Raw genomic sequence first — 24,172 nt, 5'->3', positions numbered from 1 at the left:
ATTATTGAAAAATTAAAGGCAGCGAAAAAGCTGCACCTTCGTCTTTGGTATAGACTACCACCACCAGCTTGGCCCACTCTCACAGAGCTTCCAACTGGGGCACCTTCTGCACCAGCCAGTTGCATTTTAAGATCTTGACCCCGTTCAGCCATACGCGCACTCTAGATCGAGCGTGGACTCTTGGTGGCCAACATCTCCTTCACCGTGTTGGCGAATCCACCATTCGCTACCTGCATCTGCGGCAGCTGCGCGTAGTGTCTGCGGCCATCCTCTAACCGTTGCTCAGCCCAGGCTAGTTTGGATTTCTCCTCTATCCGCCTTGCCTTGGGGACGGCTCAGTAACTCGAGGGCCGCCTTATAAGGGGCCTCAGCCTTCAACCCCTCCCTGGAACGCTTCGGCCGTGTCCTACCAGGGAACTGGTACCTGGTTGGGTCTTGCTTATGGATAGAACCCTTTCCTGGTCCAAGTCTGTCACGACAACGGCAACCGTACTGCTTATCTTGCAACACACCATTTTTGTGCCTTTAGGATTACAACTGACATGGCCTGCTTTCGCTATGTCCGAGGTGTGACCGCTGGCGACACGCAGAGAGAGTTGCTCCTCACCGTGCCCGCCAGCCATGGCCCTGGTTCAGTTCCCCCGACTTTAGATCGGAAAGTCGCTGGACCATTGCCTTAGGTAGACACTGCATTACCCCGGACAGAGCAATCGACAGTGCATTACCCTTGCCCGGGATAATACAGTGTCCATTGCCCAGCTGGCATCCTCATGGATGGTTCAGCTGGAGGATTTTTGCCAGCGAAATTTTTTTTTCCAATGTAATTTTTAATGAATGAAATTTCTCATAGCATAATATGGTGGTGTATGAGAGTACTCTGATTACACAGCTAAAATGGACAGTAAAAAACGGAAACCAAACAAGCGATTAGGTGCGACTGTGACGAAGTGAATCTAGTAAAGGGCGTAAAACAATGGGAATTCAGTACAGCCGAAACAGATTTGTCGAATATTGCGGTGCTTTCTCCCTTCATTGCCGTCCTCTAGATCCACAGTGCCCACAAATAATACATTCTAACTTGGAACAGTGCAACCGCAGATCAATCACAGCTGGTCACACTCTGCCGCTACCATAATATTTAGCCCGTTTTGCTTGCAAACCCGTTTTCGGATCTGAGAACTAGGTTGTAGCGAAATATTAAAATATTATATATTTCGCTCCCGAACTGGGAACAGGAACATGCACATTCAAAAGACATATTAAATAAAATTATATTAAGTTTATTAGTTTTTATACACAATGAATACAATCCCATTTGCTTTGATTCTTGCTTTAATGAAGAATTAAAATTGTTAATAATATTAATTTGTACATATGTATATAAATATCAAAACGCATATCCATATAGCAGATGCACATCATAGACATAATTTCGACAGGGAATGTTGTTTAGAATTGAGTACAAGGTTAATTTGTGGAATGTGCCCTAGTGGAAGCGGGGTATTTCTCTACTTGGTATGGTTAATCGAAAATGCAACCCTCGTAATATAAATTACATCTGGAAAGAGAAAATACAATATTTTATTTGCATTGATAACGAATCTCATAGTTCAACACGTTAATACATAGAGAGTACTAATTGTCATGGGCAGTATTGAAAAGGCATGCATATCAGGGTTTCTTTGCCGACTATGTTCTGAAATGCACAGAACTGTAATTCACATATACAGCGACCATGGCCAACGTCTCTGTCTTGTTGAAAAAATTAACGGCTACCTTCCAATAACTGTATGTATTAAAAAACTTAATAACTTTACTTTCTGTGGTAGCATATATGGTAGTTCAAATACAAAATGTTTGAGTTCAGAGTAAATACATACAGTATGTCAAGAAACTCTTGTACATAATATAGATTTTTCAGTATATACATATGTACACACATTTCCATTTTAACAGGTATATTTTGAGTAGCATTGTGTGGATTTGTATACAAATAATTGATGTAGCCAGAACAGTTATGTACATATGTTTATTATCGTTTTGATCCTCGTAATTACAAAGATTCTGTAATATTATTGTATCCTTAATCTTAAATACATATAGTATACAGTTATTAACAGATAAATGAAATCAAAAATGTCTTGGCGAAAATTTCGATTTGCTTCTATTATACAAACAAAATTTCTTAAGTGCATACCAAGACTTTCGAGCCTCACTAGTTTGTATACCCGATACTTAAAATGAGTATAGTATATTAGATACATATGTACATACATTAGATTATATGTATATGTATAGCATCATATGATCAGCATTAATAGTCGAGTCAATTGAGAAATGTCTGTGCGTCCATCCGTCTTGCCGTTCGCCTAGTGCTCAGAGACCATACGAGCTAGAGCAACGACATTTTGTATCCAGAGTTCTGTGATATGTCTCTGTTACAAGTGTATTTCAAAACATCGCCCCGCCCCCTTTCGCCCCACAAAGGCCGAAAATCCGTGGAATTCACAATTTCAAAGATACGAGAAAACAAAAAACGAAGAATCGTAGATTCATATCTACCAAATTGCCGAATCTAGATCAGATCGATCATTTGTATAGCCAAAAGGAACAAATCAGTTTTCAGTGGCTACGCAGCACCCGACGAAACGTTCAGACACGTTTTCCGTCTCTTCCGCACGCAATCTTTGTCGTTCAATGTAGCCATACTTACTATGTATTGGGTATAAATGTGGAGTTGCGGTCGCAGCAGCAACTCACAACGACAACCATAAAAAAAATTTAAAAGGCAAACAAAATAATTATAAGTTATTTATTTCAAATGAAAAATTGCATTCTCCATATACATATATAAATTATTAGTGTATATTATTAGTCCATCAATATATTTTTATTTTCAGATTTCACCGACTGATCCGTTGCCAAAAACCATTTGTAGAACATGCTTACATCGTGTAGAGCAACATTATTCGCTTTTAATGCGGCTTACGCGAATGCGAGAGGAGCGAAAAATTCAATTTTTTGAGTACAAGTCACGCAGAGAAATGGTAAGTTAAAGCAAAGACTATGCAACACCAAAGCATTGCATAAGAACAAATTCCATTTAAATTTTTTTCGACGCTTCGTGGTATGTGCGCTCGGAGGACGTACAAAAATTCTCTTTAATCTATCCTTTGCATAGTTATAGTATAACTATAACTATAACAATAGCTAAGTACACACAGGAGAGTGTATGTGTTTCGCCCGCCCCCTTCCGTCCCACAAAAGGACGAAAATCTGTGGCATCGACAATTTTGAGGAAACGAAAAAATCGAAACTCAATATCATAGTGAATGACCATATCTACCAGATTGCTGGGCTTGTCGTAAGTTCTTCTGCGTCCTTATTGGTTTTTAGCTGACATACTCTCTGTGCCATCGGTTAATCGGTTGTTTATCGTGTTGCTCGTCAGGTAAAGACCTGCGCGTTCCCTCCAGTTAGTAACGATTTGTAGTTCCACCTTTGCAACCGGCTTCCTGGTTTTCTTGGCTACCACGACTAACGCCAGAAAAACCAATAGAGTAACCCATTTGTTAAAGCACGATTTCGAAGATGTTGTCAAAAATAATGATCCTCATGTTCTCAGATATTAGAATGGAATTCTCTGTGGTCTACGCCACAAAATCTTGTAAGAGTGAGATCACCCATGATCTCCCTAGTGTCCCCTGCTGGCTCTGCAACAGCGAGCGCTGAATTTGTAGCCCTCGTGGGTGATGCTATCGCTAAACGTAACGGCTTGCAAGCTCTAACTTTTCATGTGTACAGCAGTTGACTTCGTTTGCCACTTCAAGGGCAAAGACAGCTGCTAGTGATGCAAATTCGGTAGCCGAATTGATCACCTCGGAGATAATAAAGCCGGAAACGTAAGTTTTTGTCTCACGACTGGCCACTGACCTCACATCTAACATAATGATGACTTCAGTAAAAATTCGACACAGTAAACCACTTTTCTAGCACTTGACCTTTTAGGGTTTCCGCCCAACCTCCTAAAATTTCTAGCAACCTTTGTTCCAAGTCGCAAAGGGTCCTCTTCAAAAACTCCCAGTAAAGGTTACTTCTGGAGTACCACAAGGCAGTCATCTAGGCTCCTTATTTCTTACATTATTTCTCAATGACCTGCCTTTGGTATTAACATACGCTCGAGTACTTATGTATGCAGAAGATTTTAAACTCTGTTACACCTTAATGCCTCGAAATGAAAAGTAATGACATTTCAATGTTCTAGCCCCTAGAACCCCTAGGCCCTAATTTTTGCTCTGCGGGGCCCCAATTGTGATTCAAGTGTGACATTTCCATCTTACCCTTGTAGATTGCTATTAATAAACCTTCCATCCTTAGTTAATCGTGGAAAAATGTATAGTGTGATTTGTATGTACATATTGATCAATGGTGCGTTAGAATGGCCTGATTTGTTGAGCCGCATAAACTTTATGATTCCTATTCTGCGTTCTTGCATGGCAGTCATTGCATATCAACGTCCAAATTAAATGAAAAACAAACTTTCACCCAAGAAGTCAAGTGGGAAAGCCACCTGTGCTGCATATAATATAATTCAAAGAAATCCGTCCAATTATGATTAAATCCTCGATTTTCGTCTTCACTTCGTAAGTTATTTTCAAAATGTTATGGATCAGTAACAAGTGCTGTGAAAGTGGATGTGTGTAACACCCAGAAGGAAGCGTTTCCGACCCCATAAAGTATATATTTTCTTGATCAGCATCAATAGCCGAGTCGATAAACCCATGTCTGTCTGTCCGTCCCAAGGAGCCCCTAGTTTTCAGAGACTACGAAGCAACGATATTTTGTAACCAGACTTCTGTGATATCTCACTGTTTCAAGTGTATTTTAAAACATCTCCCCACCCCCTTCCACCCCCGCAAAATCGGTGGCATTGCTGTCAAAAAGTTCCATAAAGAATAGATGATGAAATGAGAACATGTTTCTGAGCGAGCAAATGCGAAGGTACGCTTACGTTACGTTACAGAAAATGAATAGGATAGGAAATAGAAAGACGAGTAAAGAATTTACACTCGGGCGTCGCCCGAACAATTTGTTTGACATTTTTTCAGTGAAAGCACACACTCATTTCAGAAACATTCTGCTTTCAATGAAACATTCTGCTTTCTTATTGATTCGTTATGATCATCCGAATCTGACTTAAGGAAGGATTCGTAATGATCGAAAGTATAAAAGCGTAATGATCTAGAGGCATGATTTCATGCCGAGCTCTTTTGCTGACTATATTCATTTCGGTGGACTGTACACTTGCTAAAAGTATTAATATTAAACCAATCTTCAACACTTTAAAGGCAAATTCATCAATATCCAGCGTGGAAGGCTCTGATGAGGAAGATAACTTAGCAGAACCCGCAGACAAAACAAATGGCCAACCTGGAAAACAGACCTCCGAGTCCATTCGATCAAAAAATACGGTCACAGCTCATCGAAACAATAATGAAACCCACGATGAGAGTGGGTCTGGTTCAAGGATTAGAGACAGTAAAGGGTCAGGAAACAGTGGGACAGGACATACCACTCCAACATTAACGTAAATTGATGACTGTCAAACTAGTCAATGGTTTAAATAATACTATATGTATATAAACTTATTAATATATAAAAACATATATGTGAACGTATAATTTTAGCCATTAAAGGAAATCGATCAACTTACTTATATCTATTAAACATTTAAAACCAAAAATAAGGCTGGGTAGCTTGTGCTGTCCTCAATATTTGATACTGCTCTTACAAATTGATTATTCAAATAAAAGCTAAATCATATAAAACTTACTTTTAAATTACAACTCGAAAATTTTCGAGGAATTACAAAAAAGTATTTCAAAATTATATCGAGACAGTTTAAGCTGAAAGTTGTAAGATTGGTCGGATTATCTTAAGTAATAAATTATTTTTTCTCTCATTGACTTTTTAATACTAATCTTTCTCAAGATAGTCATGGGGAACTTCCATGTGATTAAGGGCAGTCGATTTGTATATATGATGAAATGAAAGGTTAGGACTTCTGCTGAAAATATTGAATTGTTTTCAAGCCTAGGAGGTGAAGTGAGGAAAATTCGTGTGATTCGATGATTTCTGGAACAAATTTAAGGGCGGAGTAAATAAAGCTATAAAACAAGTTGACAGTTTCGTATATGTTCGGTAATGAATAAAGAAACGACTAATCAAAAAGCGAGAGATGAAGATTTAAATCAATAAAATTTGCTTTTCGAAAACATTTTATGTAGCAAAGAGCCATGGAACTGTCAGCACCGCCAGATCGGGTACACTCAAAGGATATCAAAAGAGTTGGATGGTAGGTTAGGTTGAGGCGGCTGCCGGGCTCGCTCGGAACCCGTCACACTTAGGCCGGTTTCGGCCCGTTGTGATACCGCATAGGATCATTCCTTCCTGCGTTGTGAGACTTCCTGTCAGCAATTATCCCATCCAGATGCTCTCACAAAGTTCGCTATCCTCCTGGGACATAGTTTGGACATCTCTGAGATGTCGTGTAGAAAGGCTGAGCCCAATGCTGGATGGCAAGGATCTTCACGAAATGATATTGGGAAATATCCGTTAGGCCATTGATGAAATCATTGGGGCAATTGGGAAGCACCAGGTAAGCGCCATCGCAAGGCAGCCAAGAAAGAAAGAGGAGGTTAAAGTCCCCCATGACAATAATTCGATAATTGCAACCTAATGCAGATACGACAGTATTAATTGCTGAGAGGTGGTTTAAGTAAACCTTAGCATCAGGCCTAGGAGGAATGTAAGAGCAGGTTAAATAGAATAGAATAGAAATAGCGGTCCATTCTATAAATAGTGTAATTGTTAATGAAAATTTCATGATCATTGATAGAAGAGTTTAGCCAGGTTTCAGTAAAAGCTATGGCGTCAAATTCAAAATACGCACTATTTGTATGAATTTGACGCATTTGCCCAAAAAACTGCGTACGTTCTGAGAGTGAATAGAAAAATGGTTCACCAGTTTTTTGGAGCAGCCGGTTTGGTGATTCTGGGACTCAGGTTAGAATCTTAATGAAGGAACCCATGCGTAATTGTATGCTTAGTCAAGGTACAACCTTCACACCAGGGCAGCAACACCATCCCTTGGAGGGACAACTTATGATTTTCCTTATAATTTTTGACCCACCAACAGACAATGCCATGAATTTTGATTTACCCTCCCCTCTGTAGATACTGTAGTACCAAGAACCAACCAGAGCATCACCAGCGGTGGACCTACCACAAAAGAGAGGGAAATGGAGAGATCTCCATCCTCATGCAGATCATTTTGAACATCCAAGTACACAATACCTTTGAGAATGTACATACATATATCAAAAACATTTGAAACCAGATCGTATCCGTTTCACAAGATGGACTCTACCAAACAAAGCAATATGTTTTTTGAGCAAAGCTTTTACAAAGGTTAACTTCGACAGCTGTTTTAAGATAGTACTAAAAGTCATATACACCTTTGACAAAATAGCAAACAAGTCTTTAAATTGATAGTTCAGAATAAATTTTAACTAACGGCTGTTGCAACATATGTTCGGTTTACCGCTTCCCAGCTTCACGAAATATGAGAGAAAAACAAAATGGCAATTACTTTCATACCCAGTAGGGTATTTAGAATCGTTAACAATCAATCAATTAAGGCTAGATTGGCCATTTCGCCCACTGTGTGACTCGGCAATCGCTCTGGTGCGTACACTTACCTAAAATATTACAAGTTTTTATATTCGACTTTAGTTTCTGCCGTGGTCCGATTAAACATTTAAAACAAATTTATTTATGTGAAAAAAATAAATAAATCACAAATATGTACAACATATGTAAATAAAGATATGTAGACTGTGCTTTTAACAATTTATTTATTTCACATCAAATTTGGTACGAAAAATGTTTAGTTATCCTTTCGTTGCCGTCGTTGAAGCTTGCGGTCCAAGTCGCGCATTTTGGGTTTCTTACTATTACCGTGGATTGAAGAAATGAAAGCATTTTCTGAATCCAAACTTTCATTCAAATTGGCAGTTTTTGTTTTAGAATCTAAAAAAAAATCGTCATGGGAATTAGACAACTGTTTTCTGAAAATTGCGGCACTTTGCGTAGCGCGAGCTTTTGGGTGGGAAGGAGGTAACCACGAAACGGTTTGCGATGTAGAATTGGAAAAGTAAAATGATTTACAACCAGAATCATAAACCTTTTTCCAACCTGTCTCTATTGGATATTTGCGCAGTAATCTTTTGAAACGTCGAAGATATTTTTGACTTGGCTGGGTGTGTGTGCTCGTCCATCTATTAACGCAATAAAGTGAGCACTTATGCCAAACGTTGTATTTGTTGGGACACAGTTTATATCCATGATGGGATTCCGTTACACCAATTCGTTCTTTAATACGATGTAACCAAAACTGTTCATCGGCTTTTCTGCGTTTGTTTTCCAAATTAGTGTCATCTCTGCATACGTAAGGGCTGTTTGTATCCTCATCATCATAGTTCTCTGCAATAATTTCTTCTATTGCTTCTGATACCGACGTTGATTCTGTAAAATATTGTTAGTTCACTTTATAATTTGTTTTATTTTATATATTTGTTTGTTTTAAAATTTGGAGCCAAGGTTTTCCCTGAAACATAACTGGTCGCAGCGTTTTACCTAGGCACGTATCCCAGTACACTCAGTTCCTATATACATATGTACCCACATAAATATATACATATGTTCATATAATACATGGCAAAAAGAGATCGAGCGTTATGTAATTAAACGAGGTAATCTACTCCCGCAACGCGTTTTTTTTTTTCCTGCGGTAGAGAATGTGACACCGGGGAACTTACATATTTTCTTTATTATGGCCAATAACAGAGCGACTTTACATAATCTGGTAAATAAAACATACTATTATTTTTAATGCTGCGTGTTCGTTATCTTCGATAGTTCAAAATTGTGAATATGGTACAAATTTTATTCGGTGACATATCCACAGGAGTCTGTAAAACGATTTCGTTGCTCCAGCTCTAATTCTTTGTATTTAAGAATTCTAGGCGTCAATCTAGACGGACAGACAGACATATGTATGTACATAGCTACATATATTGAATCTGGTACTCATTAAAACCATAGTTTTGATACAAGAACAAATTATTGGGGTTAAAAATCTAAGATATTTTTTCTAGATTAAATTTAGAAGAGCCCTATGAGCAGCTATATTCAGGTTCATACAATCAACTTTTAAAGAATGACTACCATGAGCAATCGTTGGATTTAGGTCTATCATTTGGGCGTTGACGCTTATTGCATTTCGGAGTAGTCCAATAACAACAAAACCTCACCGCGACTCGAGTCGTTTTTTGTATTTGTATTTTTAATTATTGTGCAATTTTTTTGCATGCGCGTCTATGTGCGTCTGAATGGCATCGGAGAATTAATCTCGGAGCAATATATTTCTGCACTCTGTCTATCTTCATTCTACTTCTTAAAAAATATTTAATTGTTTTCAATACCGTCCCGATAGTACTTCATAGGGGGCCAAACGGTCCATTACACACACCTCTCTGTCCCTCTGGCCGTCCTATGAAATGCCATCGGGAGGGTTTAACGGATCACTACACAGAAGGTGGACACACAGGGAAATGAAGAGAGAGAACGAAGCAGGAGAGTCCGTTTTTTGTTGATTACCCATCATAATGATCCGATCTGAAACAGAACCTTTTTAGAATTCTGGTTAATTCGATTCTCTCGTATCTTCAGTGTTGGAGCTGGCATCGCAACTCAAAAATTAGACGATAAGCAAGAGGAACAGACAGACAAACATGACTATATAAATTCGGCTATTAATTTTGATGAAGAATACCTAGTTTTTATACATATAAATGTATTTACATCTTTGTACATGTATATGCATGCAATATTATGAGCCGATTACAACCCCTTACATGCATATGTATGTATACCTCGCTCACTGCGCCAGGGACCACTGGACCCCTTCTCTTCGAGTAAAATTACCGGGTCAAGTGCACATTAAAATATTGCTCTGGGAAACTTTGTTAAATTTTACATATGTATATATATACAATATATGCAAATGCACATCTAGCAATGGGTAACAAAACAATGCACGGTTGGTTCAATAAATACATTTAGAAATGTCAACATGTTAATGTAAATAGAGCAGTACCATTTTGCTTTTTTACAAGTCCACGCTTCTTCAAGCGATTCAAAAGAAGAGGAGGTAAACTCATTTAAACTAAAATCTTATATTTTTTTAGCTGGAACAGATTAGTTCTAATTTACTATAGAGGTGGAAAAACATCGATGATACCATCGATGCATGGACGTTTTTTAATTTTTTGAAACATCGATTGTTTGTGGCGAAACATCGATGTTTAGTTTTATGTCTTGACCCGTCTCTCTGAAAGAAAAAACTAAAGAGAGAAGGAGAAGAAGCACGAAAGGTACCCACTTGGTTGAGCTATTTTATTTTCGTTGTTAAAACACTCTTTTAAATATATAGGTTGGGTTGGCTTGGATGTGTTGGCAAAAGTACAATTAAGCGATGGCAAAATTTAAACAAGCACAGGATGTTGAGAAACAGTTGGCATTGATTCAGGAAGGGCCAACTCGTTGGAACAGTGCGCTAAATTAATAATTGAATTTTTAGAGGAATACAGACGAAATGATGCCATTCAAAGCTGCTGCCCAGAAATATCTGTGCGTCCCGCATTCCACCGGATCTGGCATTCCCATAAACTGCTGCTGATGTTTCGGCCTGTAACGGACGGAGAACATGCAAGGTCGGATAACACGATCTACTAAGTCCCTATTCACTATACAGTATTCCAGACAAACAAGCGCAAAACTGGCTTTAGGATCAGCATGACAATTACTAAGGTGCAGATGGAGACAGTAAATCCAGACAAATTCAATTATTGACTTCTGGGATGTGAGTGTTCTCGAATCAGCCACCCACTCGGTTGAGCTGAAATCCTGGAGCGAATTCTGTTTTCTGTTAGTGATTTGTTTAGCAGCTGAAAGTCGTCAGAGTAAGCTTGCTGTTGGAGATTTCAGATTATGCAGTTGAATGCATGGCGCAGCATTGAGTGGTGGAAGCGAAATAACCAGGCTACATTATGTAAGAAACGATTTTTCATATACGTAATTTAGAGCCATTAAAAAAGTGTGTAGAGAGTGTAGAGAAACATTTGCTATGATGATATTGCGGATTTGTGGAGAGGCCAAAATAATTCCGTTGATGCCGACAGGGACAGATCCAAGTAGCCCAAGCTTCTGCGGCCAAGGTGCCCTTCCATAGCAAACAAGCTGGAAAATCTTCTGAAGAATGATCGGGGAGTGTTGCAAGCAGGGAAGGAGTAGTAGAAAGCACGTGAGGAGCACCAGAAAATCAAGTGGTATATAATTAGGCAAATTTCAGCACCAAGGTCAAACAAAACTTCATACAGATCTGCTTCAATTTTTAATGGAGTTATATTGTACTTAAATGTATAGGTTTATTACACCCAATTTTTTCTCTTCAACAAGTTATTGAATATAAAAACGTTGTTGAAAAATTTTGAGGAAAAACTTTTACCAGGAATCATCTCCCGGATAGGAGATAATAGTAAAAGAAAGCATTACTAAATCTTATTGGAAAACATTATTTTATTATATTATATTCGAGTTATAGCCGGGAGCAGTGATTAACAACGGCTGCAAACACTTATGTTGCTTTTTATTTCTAATGATTTCTCTCTCTTCGCAGTAACGTTTTTGATCTACCGTATGTTATTCAAAATTAGGCGACTTGCTCTCACATAACTGCTCCACCCAAAATAACATACACGAAATACTTTACATGTACCATTTTCCACGGTTTCAAATCGACGCACCAGTTTGACGCTCTCTTGACCCACAATCCAAATTAGCAAGCGTTATTGCCTGAATGTCTATTTTTAGCAATTTTCCATCAGGTCACATTATTTTCAGGAGTTGTCAATAGACAAAGTTAATTCAACGATTTATATTTTTGAATTTAATGGTAATATGGCTGACGTCGTTGAACCACTAACCTTGTCTAGAGGTAATTTGTATACATGATGATTACTTCGATGATTGTTTATAAGTTAAAAATTTCTTGATTCAGATGTAAAAAGATCAATAGAGCTGCTCGAGAAGCTGCAAGCGAGCGGCGACTTTCCAACAACCAAGCTTGCTGCTTTACAGAGGGTTTTAAGCTCAGACTTTATGACATCTGTTCGAGAAGTTTATGAACACGTATATGAGACGGTTGATATACAAGGTTCACATGATGTTCGTGCTTCTGCGACAGCTAAAGCAACCGTTGCTGCTTTTGCTGCCAGCGAAGGACATGCGCACCCTCGAGTAGTTGAACTACCGAAAACAGAAGAAGGTAGGTGGGCTTCAGGGTTTCAGATATTTATTTATGTATTTTGAATGTATTAATGAAGCATATACCATCTACCACAGTAGAAAAATATCATCCCTGGTTGTAAAGTACTGAAATACACATTATTATTTGCATATTGTAGGTCTCAGATACGAAACTGGTTCATAACTGGATCCAACTTGTGGCCAGTTTCGTTTTTTAACAAAACTTGGTATATTTCTAGCTTAAAATCGAAAACTTTAGCTTAGCTTTATTTTCTTCAAAAAGTATTCTTGCTCTTTTATAGGCGGTTATTAATCTATTCTATCTAAGCTATTAAATTGAATCGGTAGGTTATGTTGTTAGCCGAATACAAGTTCGTATGGACAATCTCTTCCCATGTCTGTAATGAACGTCTTCATTGGACTGTACTTCAGAATAAAAGATGCGAATATAGCTTCTACGGCTATTGTTGCGCTTTTATTTGCAATTGGAATGGCTACTAAATATTTTGTTAAATCACATATTAAGGTGACTGCATATTCATTTCTATTCTCTGATCGTGGTAATGGACCAATAGTGTCTATTATCACTCTGTCGAAAGCATATATTGGTGTGTTTGTAATAATTAGAGGTGATCTTGTATATTTCGTCGTTTTCGACGCTAGGCATTTAGGACATATTTTTATGTACTCTTTGATGTGACGTGTCATCTTTTTCCAATAATAGTGTCTTCTAAGTTTTGTTAGTGTTTTTGTTATGCCTGTGTGACCTCCTTAAATTGGATCGTCATGGTATGTAAACAGTATCGCTTCTTGATCTTTTTATACCCGATACTCAAAATGAGTATTGGGGTATATTAGATTTGTGGTAAAAGTGGATGTGTGTAACGTCCAGAAGGAATCGTTTCCGACCCCATAAAGTATATATATTCTTGATCAGCATCAATAGCCGAGTCGATTGAGCCATGTCTGTCTGTCTGTCCCCTTCAGCGCCTAGTGCTCAAAGACTATAAGAGCTAGAGCAATGATGTTTTGGATCCAGACTTCTGTGATATGTCACTGCCACAAAAATATTTCAAAACTTTGCCCCGCCCACTTCCGCCCCCACAAAGGACGAAAATCTGCGGCATTCACAATTCAAAAACGCAGAATCTGGAGAGTGATCATATCTTTTATACTGCAGAATCTGAATTGGATCGTATCATTATTATAACCATCATCAAGAAAACAATTTCATTTTTTCTCGCCCTGTCTCTCTCTAACACACACGTAGCATAGCCGGCTTTGCTTAGAGTAAAACTTTAGCGCCTAGATCTCAGAGACTATAAAAGCTGGAGCAACCAAATTTGGTATCCACACTCCTAAGATATCAGACCTTGACGAGTTTGTTTCAAAATTTCGCCACACTCCCTTTCGCTCCCGCAAAAGAACGAAAATCTGGGGATATCCCCAAATCTCAAAGACTATTAACGCTAGAGTAACCAAATTTGGTATCCTGTTAGATTTCACTATAAAACGTATATCTCATTTTCACCTTACCTCCTTCCGCCCTAACAAAGGACGAAAATCTGTTGCATCCACAATATTGCAGATTCGAGAAAACTAAAAACGCAAAATCATAGATAATGACCATATCTATCCGGTTGCTGAATCTGGCTCAGATCGGATCATTTACTCAGACACTTTTTTGGTACTGCTCATCAAAAGACACTTTTTCTGTGAGCGCTTGATCAAAAGTGTCTCTTTAAGTTTTTATTGTGAAACACGATCGTGTGTCGGGCTCAACAGAAAAAACGAAACACATAACACAAGTGAAGAGACAAAAAGTGTTCTGTTCAGTGAGACACCGTGTCTGCGTGGTCTTTTTCTGTTTCATCAGTGACGAGACAGTACAGGGAAAAAGTGGTGACCGTTGTTTGCGAACTATGATATATATTCGACTTTACCACATATTAAACCATGCAAGCAACTAAACTGGTCTTAATTCTTTTACAGGTCTGGGTTTCAACGTAATGGGTGGCAAGGAACAAAATTCTCCAATTTATATATCTCGCATTATACCGGGAGGAGTTGCGGATAGACATGGAGGTCTCAAAAGAGGCGATCAATTGCTGTCGGTCAATGGAGTGGTATGTTAAAACCTCTAAGTTACCTTACATTTTTCTATTTCGGCGTTGACATGCAATGACTGCACCACCAAATGGCCAAGTGCATCAAGAATCAATAAAACTACCGCTAAAAAAATGTACCGTTTTTTATGTAATCTCGTTATTATCGCATTTTACATGTTTTCGGCATAATGATCTTCTAATGTTCTACTGTTCAGTTGTTTATCCGAAAATAAGACGGCAGTTGTTCAGGAGCTTATAGTATAGTATAGTATAACGCACACAAATAACGTTTAGTTCGTTCTCTTTCGTAGTGGCCAGACGTGTTTTACGCTCCGCTTCTGTTCCATTTACTTTGCAAATATAGCCGGTATTTTTCCTTATAAACCTTGATAAAATCTTCTTTAACGCGAGTGCATGCCTATTGTTTTTAAAAAACTTAATTTTTGAAATAAATTCTTTGCTTCTTTGCTTCTATAAAGAAGCAGATCACCCACGATCAGCCGAATGTCCCCTGATGGCTCTGCGACAGCGTAGTGCACGCAAAATGCGCTGGATTTTCTGGCCTCGTGAGTGATGCTATAGTCAAACGTAATGGGTTGCATTACAGTTGCGAGGCATGCCGTGCGGTGGAGAATGATATGGTGGCTTTTATGGGGCAGACTTCGAAGGGCTTTAAGGAGCTGACCGTTGGCTTTAAAAAGCAATACGATCGGCTCCTAGCCATGGAGTCTCAATTTGGCAGCCTGCAACTGCTGAATGAGTCTCCGAGGCGTAAAAAGGTTACTCCGCGAGATCTACAAGTGCCAACCGTCACTCAGCCGTGCGCTGCCGAAAAACTGACTCCGACCACTCCAAGTGTGCAGCAGTTGATCTCGTTTGCCACTCCAAGGGCAACGACAGCTGCTGGCGATGCGGATTCGGTAGCCGAATTCAGCGCTTCGGAGAACGTGCAGCCAAGTACGTCTGCAGCGTCCGTGTCCGTGGTGTCCGCATTTATCACATTCCTTTGATTATCTACGCTAACATTAGTACAACTGTGTTTTGTCATATTTCATAATGGCTTTCTAAAAAATTCAATTTTAATTTCAGTCGGTTGAAGGGGAAAACCATGAAAAGGCAGTTGAATTGTTAAAACAAGCAATCGGTTCTGTAAAACTTATAGTTCGTTACACACCAAAGGTTCTTGAAGAGATGGAAATGCGTTTCGATAAGCAGCGTAATACCCGCCGTCGTCAATAGTCCAAATTTAAAAAATAACAAAGTATTTAAATTTATGTGTTTAAATAAAACCTTAATTTTATGAACTTAAAACTCTGTTGATTGTTGCTCGAATAAAGCGACATGAATAGCTATAATCTAATGTTAAAAAAATAATTTGATGTTTATATTTACTGAATAATCTATAATGTTTATGTTTCTACAGAAACTTAACTATATCCATTATATACAAAGTTATCATATATATTTTAACGAATTGGCAAATCCAGTAGGTGGACTATTGGATTGTCATGTTAGTTAGTCTTGGCTCAAATCGTTGAGAACAACACATAGATTCTCAGAAAATAAAGTATCTCTGTTGAGTAAAAAATACTGTTTTTTATTTTCTCAATCCGGAAAAAAAAACCGTAGAAACGAAACAATAAATATCAACACATGAGATATATGAATAACTACACTTTATAACCATTATATTGTATAATAGACACATTTTGTTCATTATTAACATACTTTGTAAGACACATGTACAGAAGCACACTACTCTTTTCTTTTCAACTATATTGTATAAATAACACAAAAACGATATACCTTTCTAATGTACTTTGTTAAACACAGCTTCCAAGCGTCGACAATACCAAAACATCGATGAAAACCATTACTTCAACAACAAAATACGAGTAATGCAACAATAACCAGCGTGGCCTCGAGCCCTGCTGGTAATATTGATGTATCAGGTCATTGCAGATTCATCATCTTGCGACCACTCAATTCGCTGCAAAACCGACCAAATAGAATCGATTCCGTGGGATTTGGGATTCGCTTTATTCGGTCCGTTAAAATCTGTGATTCAGCATTCGCATAGCTTAGAATCCCTCGCCCAAAACGGATTTAATGAAGCAGGTATTCCACCGAAGTCGATCGGCTGTTCAGGCAGACGCATTCCACCGGATCTGGCATCTCATACTCTGCTGAAGTTTCGGCCTGTAACGGACAGAGAACATGCAAGGTCGGATAACACAAACAATCTACTAAGTCCCTGGTGTTCACAATTCAGTATTCCAGACAAATAAGAGCTTAGGATCAGCGTGACAATTACTAAGGTGCAGATAGAGACCGTAAATCCAGACAAAATTCAATTATCGATTTCTGGGATGTGAGTGTTCTCGAATCAGCCACCCACTCGGTTGAGCTGAAATCCTGGAGCGAATTCTGTTTTCTGTTAGTGCTTTGTTTAGCAGCCGAAAGTCGTCAGAGTAAGCTTGCTGTTGGAGATTTCAGATTATGCAGTTGAATGCATGGCGCAGCATTGAGTGGTGGAAGCGAAATAACAAGGCGACATTATGTGAGCAACGAATGTAGGAGCTGATGTTGGTCAGCTTTTCGAGTAGTTTAGGTTAGGAGCCTGTCACTCTTAGGGCCGTTGTGATACCATTCGACGCACACCACTAGCAACGCTCGACCAAGCCACGATCCACCCTCTCTAAGATAGGCCAAACCCGACATCTCCCTCAAAGTTCCATATATTACAACAAATTTCTTGTGGATTGACCCCTGGACGTGATTGAGGTTACATCAGCCTGAAATAGGTGCATCACAAGGTTTGCCTTGCGTAGTCGGGCGAAAACTTCATTCGCGTTGTTCAGGTGTTCCGTAAAATCTTTCCCGACGATGACGATGTCGTCGAGATAAGCGAACGCGAACTGTTCCATGTCTGCGCCGATAACGGCATCAAGGGTCCGTTGAAACGTGGCTCCCGCGGAGTGTAGACCGAAAGGCATAACTTTCCATTCGTACAGTCCCCTTTCGAGTATCGTGAATGCCGTGGCTTCCCTGCTATTGCGGGCCATCAGTATCTGCCAATACCCGTTTTTCAGGTCCAGGATCGAGATGAAGCGTGCGTTTTGGACTTGCTCCAGTATGTAGTTGATCCCGGGTAGCGGGTATGCGTCCGCGATAGAACGCTGTTTGAGCTGTCGATAGTCTACACACATACGCTATCACCCGTTCCTTTTACGGATGATTGGCGCACTGTGGGGGCTCCGGGATGGATTGATTATATCCTCCGCTATCCGGCGCATGGCTGGATTTTTCGGGTAGTCCACTGTTTTATGGGGCGGTTGTCCCTCAGGACGATTCGTGGTCCCTCGGAGGCCTGCGAGTGCTGGAAACTCCTCGTCCAGAAATTCCTGCACCTTCGGCGCGATGTCGGAGGACCATGGGTCGGAGATCCGCTCCGAATCGTCGCAAGTGTGGTCTGGGTTCTTAGGGAGGATCGTGGTGTCGATTGCTGGTTCGACATCGCGCGGGTATTCTCTTATGTGGGCGTCTACCGTGTCGACGCCCCGACCATGGGTGGTGTGCTCGTGTGGGTCTCGGTGGCGATCCTAGTGTTGGACCGACGGCTAGTTTGGGAGACGAGGGCTTCCGACATGGCCCCAGGCGTAGTGCTGAGAATATTGCCTGGGAGGCTTTCTATGATGTCGGCGGCGATCGATGGCGTGTCGGCTCTAGGTGCATCGGGGTTCCGATTAGCGTCTCGTGTGGTGGTGGTCACCTTTCGCGGTTCCTGCCTGGGAGGACGTGGGAGTAGCGGCTCGGTCTTTGTCATAGGGGTCGTACTCGTGTCGATGGCAGTGTCGTTACAGTCGCGAGTCAGGGTGCCGATCGGTAGTGGTACCTCAAGAGCCTGGCTGCTGCATAGCGGTTGTCACCGGTGGGGCCGGGTCGTCTTCAGGAGGGGCGTATGGTGGTGGTGCGTCCGCGTGGTGCCACACTGTATTGTGGTTTCGTGGTGACTTCAACTTGATGTTTGATCTTCGGTAAACGAGTATAGTACCCTAGTGCCGACTTGCTTGACCTGTCCCTGTCTCATGTCAAGCACGTGAAAAACTCATTGGGTCGATTGCTTAGTCAGTGCTTTGTTTTGGATCCGACCATAGTGTTGCTAACCCGAGGGCTTCCACTCACTATACCTGAAGACGCCAACCATTCTACTTTCGAAGTGTGGATAGATATAGGATCAACTGTATTGGTTCGGTCGACTAGGCTATCTGAACGTGTCCGCTGCTTTCGTAAGGCCGAGTTTGCGAACCTCATTAGGTATTTTGATTGGTCCGCTTTGTACTTATGCATTAATGTTATAAAAGGCACACATATTTTATACAAAGCACTTGGCACATTTTTTGATTCTTTTGTTCCGCCATCTTGACCGATTAGATCTGGTTTATCAAAGAGTTATTTAGTCTTAAAAACTTAAAATCAAGACTTTATAAAAAATTTGAATAAGATGGCTCTCCTACTTCTCTCTTTGGCTTTATAATATCTCGGTCAAACTTTTCAGTTCTTAACGCTCAACTACCTATCTCGTTTTGCACAGGACCCTAAATAGTTTTACAGCTTCGTAAGCAGTAAGCGTAGAACGTTCGCACACCCATCCTCGCTATTACCTAAATTTACTTAACAATAACGAATGTGACATACATATGCAAACTTAAATTAAAAAGGAGTATATAATCATATTAGCTTAGTTTGATACAACTAAAACCAATGTGACATATAGTGACTAGTGCTCTAATTATAAGCCATTTGCGTGTACCACTAGGAAAGCCCAATAATAAATAAATAAGTAAAATAAAAAAAAACCTTCCTCGTCCCTGGCGGAATATGCGAGAAATAACGGCCAAATATGTTGAATAAATGAGTAGATCGTGTCGTGGCATGAATCTTCGAATGAGCGGTCCGGACCAGCCAGGAACCTATGGATTATTTCTAACGTCATCAATAATTAAAAAATATTTTTATTTGTATATAAACACTTTTATAACAAAACTAAAAACTAAGAACACAAGCACGTATTTTCTAAGTTAGATTTTATCCATGGAATAAATTTGCTTACTCGTGTATAAACACCCGGATATCCCTCGCGACCACATCCGACACCCCAGGAAACTATTCCGACAATAAAAAACTTAACTCCATTAGACAACAGCAGTGGTCCTCCACTATCGCCTTGACAGGAGTCCATGCTTGGTCGTCCGGCGCACAACATTGTTGAGGTAATTCGGGTACTTTTATATTTCTGATTTCGGCATTCTGTAACAGACATAATCGGAACTTTTACTTGATTAACGATGGAAGGCAGCTCTCCTCCTTCAGAAGTTCGTCCCCAACCAACAACAGTACCAATTCGACCTAAAAGTGAACAATAAATCCAAAATTAATAAGAGAGAGGTATGAGATAGTAATGTAAGCAGTGACAATACAGAAATACTTGACCTAGAGCTTTAGAGTTTTACAATATTGTGTCAAAGTTTACCTTTGTTTCATTGCATATTTACCAGTATAAAATTAAATTTTTTAATATTTTTTTTAGCAATAACGCTACACTCATCTTAGAGTCGTTCGCTGGTGTAGCAACACCGGCGACTATTCTATTCTATTCTATTCAGCACTATTTTTTGCGTTCGTCGATCGAAAACAAACCAGCAGAAGACGGTGAAAAATTTTACGACGCAACAAACATGGCGAACACGGAGTTAAGAAAGCAACTGCTGCGGCTTCAAGTAGCAGCCGCACAGCCAACAGCTCCAAACTCTCTACATTTAGCTCAGATCATCCTTCTGAAATTTAATAAATCCAATCCGCAACTTTGGTTTGAAACCTTTGGCGAGTAAGAGGACTCAAAAATGAGACGGCTGCTCCGGGGCGGAGACATGACTGGGAAGAAGACATCTGAAATCTTGCTTCACTTGCGTCGCTTAGCACCAGCTACTGGATAAATCAGTTTAAAGTTTCTTACTCCCTTTTTAGAAGTCGTGAACGGATTCGAACTTATCAAGGTTGGTGGACGATTGGAATACTCAGACCTACCAGACGGTCAAAAACATCCGTTGCTGCTGCCAAGTCAGTTAAAATTTGTATGGAACTATATTTGCCATTTGCATCTTCGGGACTATCACGATGGACCTAAAGCCTTCGTCATTCTCATTCGGTTGGAGTATTCGATCGTTAACGCCAGAGACTTGGCACGTCGAATTGTCCGCTCCTGTTTACACTGCGTTCGCTACAGACCAAAGCTGCTACTCGCTCCTGCTCGACCCTTTGAACGCTGTGGAGTTGACTTTCGTGGACCCATCAACACATATCTACGCATTCGAGGAAAGGGACCTACAAAATCATACATAGCCGTGTTCGTTTCCCTTCTCACCAAGGCCGTTTACATCGAAGTAGTCTCTGACTTGTCTCTGACTTGTCAACAAAGGCGTTCTTAAATGCATTGAAACGGATGGGAGGTCGTCGCAAGTTGCCGGCAGACAACTTCTGCCGTTTTCGTTTAGTTTAGTTTAGTTTTTAGTAATTTTTAGTTATAATTTTTCTCCAATATTAGTCTAACATATATATTTCCTGCATATACGCGATCGGTTCGATTAACGTGCTGCGCGTCAGGCGGCAGCGCCCCTCGGTCGGTTGGGCTGGAGGAGTCAAGCGTATTTGCCTGTTGGTGTCAAAGTCTAAATGAAGGATGAGTTTTGTATTCGGTGAGCTGTTCTCCACCACTTTGTACTCTAATGAACTCGAAAAATTACCCCCCTCCTCTTCCTGTCATCATAACTTGCCAATATACAATCTTTATGAGTATCAATTCTGAGGGTTCCTTCAATGCTCTGATTATGTTCTACGGTTAAATATTATCGAATGTTTATGATCATAATTGAAATTTATAAATTAAGTAATAAATACCTGCAGGATCGTAATTGTATCGGGGAAGACAAACTGGCTTTATAATTTTTGAAAATGCAATTGGTTTCCTTAATCTTAACAGTGCAATATCATTATTGTATGTGTCAGGATCAAAGCTCTTATGTTTTATTACAGCTGTTACAGCACGTTGAATGGCCTGAGACTCAGAAGTAATTTCCTGATCGTGATCTCCGAAAATTATTCTTATTTTTGATCTTCGCAATTTTTTCACGCAATGAGCTGCAGATAGAACATAATCCTTAGTTAATAACGATCCACCGCAATGAAATTTTCCATCGTAAATAATTCGTGCCATCCACGGATATTGGTTTACGCCTGTTGGTTTTCCGCCAACAATTCTTATTTCTTCATTTGAAAAGCCACAATCTATAACAGTAATATTTTCATTAGTAAAAAATTATGTGGAAATTTTTATCTCAGGAAACTTATACAAAAAAATATTTGAAACTTATTAACGTTTAAATGAATTTCTAAAACTACCCTTGCAGATCGTTTTGGACTTTCCGTAGCCTTTGCTGCGAATACAATAAATTTGTCCATCTTTTTTCCTTTGCTACTTGTGCTTCCAAAGTAAAATCCTCTTTAATGAATAATTTAAGTTAACTTTCTTCTGCCTTGTATTGTGTACCAAACTTTCCAGTAGCTGATAATTTTATAATTTGTACATTCCTATTTTTACACAGTTTAACTCTCCATAGTTGAACTCTAAACATTAAACATTAAACATATAAGATTCGAGTAGATTTACTTAGCATCCCGAAGAAAGCATTTCCGAACCCCTTACTAGGATAAAGATAAAGTGTTGCAGTATTTGTCAAAGTATGTATAAGTAGAAGAAAGCAATAAGATTTTTGATTTTTGCTATATAAAGGCGTGCCATTATATGATTGATGGTTTAAGCACTAACGAAAAATCGAGGAATTGGGGGACCCTAGAGAATAACGCTCGTAGAACATTTCTGTATGCTTTAAGGGATAATAAACGGTACCCTCTGTGCTTTAAAAATATGTACAAGAAATGGAAGGTGTCTTCGATGACATCTAAGATCGACCGTAAGTCAGTTATCTGTTTTATAAAAAATTGTACTCAGCTTTGAAAACTTCACATATATTCGTTTTGTATAATTTGCATCGTATTGGATAAAATATTTATCCGTAATGTATGAACATATAAGAATGTAATTTTCACCGCGTGACTGAGAATTTTTTAAAAGTAACAAAAGAAAACTAAACAATAATATAAATAAATAAAAAACAAATGGTTCCTATATAGAGGTACGACTACAAATGTATGTACATATGTATGTAAAAAAACAAACACGAATTGGAAATAAGCCAAGTAATGTAAATTTTCACAAATTCAATATTATTTAGTCACATTCTTAAAAATGGTTTAACTTTCAACAAATATATTAGTATTTGTTTTGTTCGCATTTTGATATTTATCATACAGTCACTGAAGACTACTTACCACAGTCGCAATTTTTTAGGCTTGAATTTTCAGTATACTCAACATCATCTTCTGTGTCAAGTCCAAAAGCGTTTGACACCCCAGAACTTATTCGAAAAATAGTATCAAATAAAAATTTACTGGTTCTTTTATGAATTATACTTGTAGTTGCAGATTCATTGAAAGCCTCATACTTTTCCGAACAAATTAGGTTGGCATAACTTAACAAGGCCAACATCCAAAATAATAAAATATGCTTTAAATTCATTTTCACGAATCAGTTATCATTGTTATATAGGGTTATTAGGGTTTTATAGTGATCTACATTTATATAAAAAAATCAAAATATACATATGTATATATTCCACTATATATGTACATATGTATTCGTTTTTATAAGTATGTCTATATGGACATATGTATACATTAAATTTTTTCGTGTATACATATATGAATGTGTAATAACAATATATAGTTTATAAATATGTATTTAACTAGTTCATGTAAAATAAAATATATACTAATTTAGTTCACCTACATATACGTATATGTAAATGCTTTACGTATGTAGCGTACAAATTATTTTTCTTCTATACGAAACTTGAGAGCAGCCAGCAAAACAAACGGGCAATTAAAGTTGCTTTGAAATTTTTGTTGTTGGCCGAAAAAGCGCAGAAGCAGAGCCGCGCTATGGTCCCAACGACCACTTTTGTTCGCCAAAACGTAATTTTGAAAAGTCAAAAAAGCTGCGTACCAGAAATTTTTATAGATGTCTCCACATTTGCAAAATCAGCTGTTCCACCCAGCTGTTGTTATCAAAAAGCACGTGCAATGACATTTTAATAACAACTTTAAATCTCTGATTAAATTTTTGTGATGATTTTTAATCAGTTGGGCTTGTTTTGAGTTGTGAACTGTATATAGTAGTTGTGATGTCTTCGTAAATGTAGTTTAAAGTGAGTCGTTCAAGATGTGGCAACTAGTAAGGAAAACTACATTTTAGAAAAGGTATACAAAATGAGACCTACCTAGTCCTACCCTGAAACCTTTTGTCTGTCGTAGATATATAGATTCTTGTTGAAATGTATATAGTAAGAAATTCCACTTTCCACCACAATTCTTGAAATTTGCATTAAAATTTAAAAATGCACAGTTGTTTGCCGTATGAAATTCAGAGAAGGGTAAAACATGCAAGGAAAATACGGTAC

General features: G+C 38.9%; 4 protein-coding genes across 5 annotated transcripts; 2 read left to right on the top strand and 2 right to left on the bottom strand.

Annotated features, from left to right (window-relative positions):
* Positions 1 to 1,622: 1,622 nt before the first annotated feature.
* On the top strand, positions 1,623 to 5,712 carry LOC6591419. Its single transcript, XM_002016740.2, has 3 exons — positions 1,623 to 1,788; positions 2,901 to 3,047; positions 5,349 to 5,712. Exons 1-3 carry the CDS (start codon positions 1,645 to 1,647, stop codon positions 5,589 to 5,591), a joined length of 534 nt encoding a protein of 177 aa, XP_002016776.1. The 5' UTR covers positions 1,623 to 1,644; the 3' UTR covers positions 5,592 to 5,712.
* Positions 5,713 to 7,892: 2,180 nt separating this feature from the next.
* LOC6591578 lies at positions 7,893 to 10,294 on the bottom strand. Of its 2 annotated transcripts, XM_026991581.1 has the most exons (3): positions 10,220 to 10,294; positions 8,257 to 8,586; positions 7,893 to 8,091 (listed from the first exon to the last, which is right to left on the bottom strand). In XM_026991581.1, the coding sequence occupies exons 1-3, from the start codon at positions 10,281 to 10,283 to the stop codon at positions 7,949 to 7,951; spliced, it is 537 nt and encodes a 178-aa protein (XP_026847382.1). In that variant the 5' UTR covers positions 10,284 to 10,294; the 3' UTR covers positions 7,893 to 7,948. The 2 variants fall into 2 exon arrangements, with proteins under 2 accessions (XP_026847382.1, XP_002016775.1); XM_002016739.2 differs by having other exon boundaries at positions 7,893 to 8,586.
* A 1,767-nt stretch (positions 10,295 to 12,061) lies between these two features.
* On the top strand, positions 12,062 to 16,127 carry LOC6591934 (protein lin-7 homolog C). Its single transcript, XM_002016738.2, has 4 exons — positions 12,062 to 12,118; positions 12,182 to 12,448; positions 14,422 to 14,555; positions 15,627 to 16,127. The coding sequence occupies exons 1-4, from the start codon at positions 12,082 to 12,084 to the stop codon at positions 15,774 to 15,776; spliced, it is 588 nt and encodes a 195-aa protein (XP_002016774.1). The 5' UTR covers positions 12,062 to 12,081; the 3' UTR covers positions 15,777 to 16,127.
* Positions 16,128 to 19,568: 3,441 nt separating this feature from the next.
* LOC6591933 (trypsin-1) lies at positions 19,569 to 23,286 on the bottom strand. The gene is made up of 3 exons (XM_002016737.2): positions 22,986 to 23,286; positions 21,495 to 21,881; positions 19,569 to 19,946 (listed from the first exon to the last, which is right to left on the bottom strand). Exons 1-3 carry the CDS (start codon positions 23,230 to 23,232, stop codon positions 19,591 to 19,593), a joined length of 990 nt encoding a protein of 329 aa, XP_002016773.2. The 5' UTR covers positions 23,233 to 23,286; the 3' UTR covers positions 19,569 to 19,590.
* Positions 23,287 to 24,172: the final 886 nt, after the last annotated feature.

The sequence above is a fragment of the Drosophila persimilis genome, unplaced genomic scaffold (assembly GCF_003286085.1).
Source record: "Drosophila persimilis strain 14011-0111.01,24,50 unplaced genomic scaffold, DperRS2 tig00000000-arrow-pilon, whole genome shotgun sequence".
Classification (NCBI taxonomy): Eukaryota; Metazoa; Arthropoda; class Insecta; order Diptera; family Drosophilidae; genus Drosophila; species Drosophila persimilis.
Note: the sequence above shows the minus strand (reverse complement) of the source record. Positions and strands in the feature narration are given on the sequence as shown.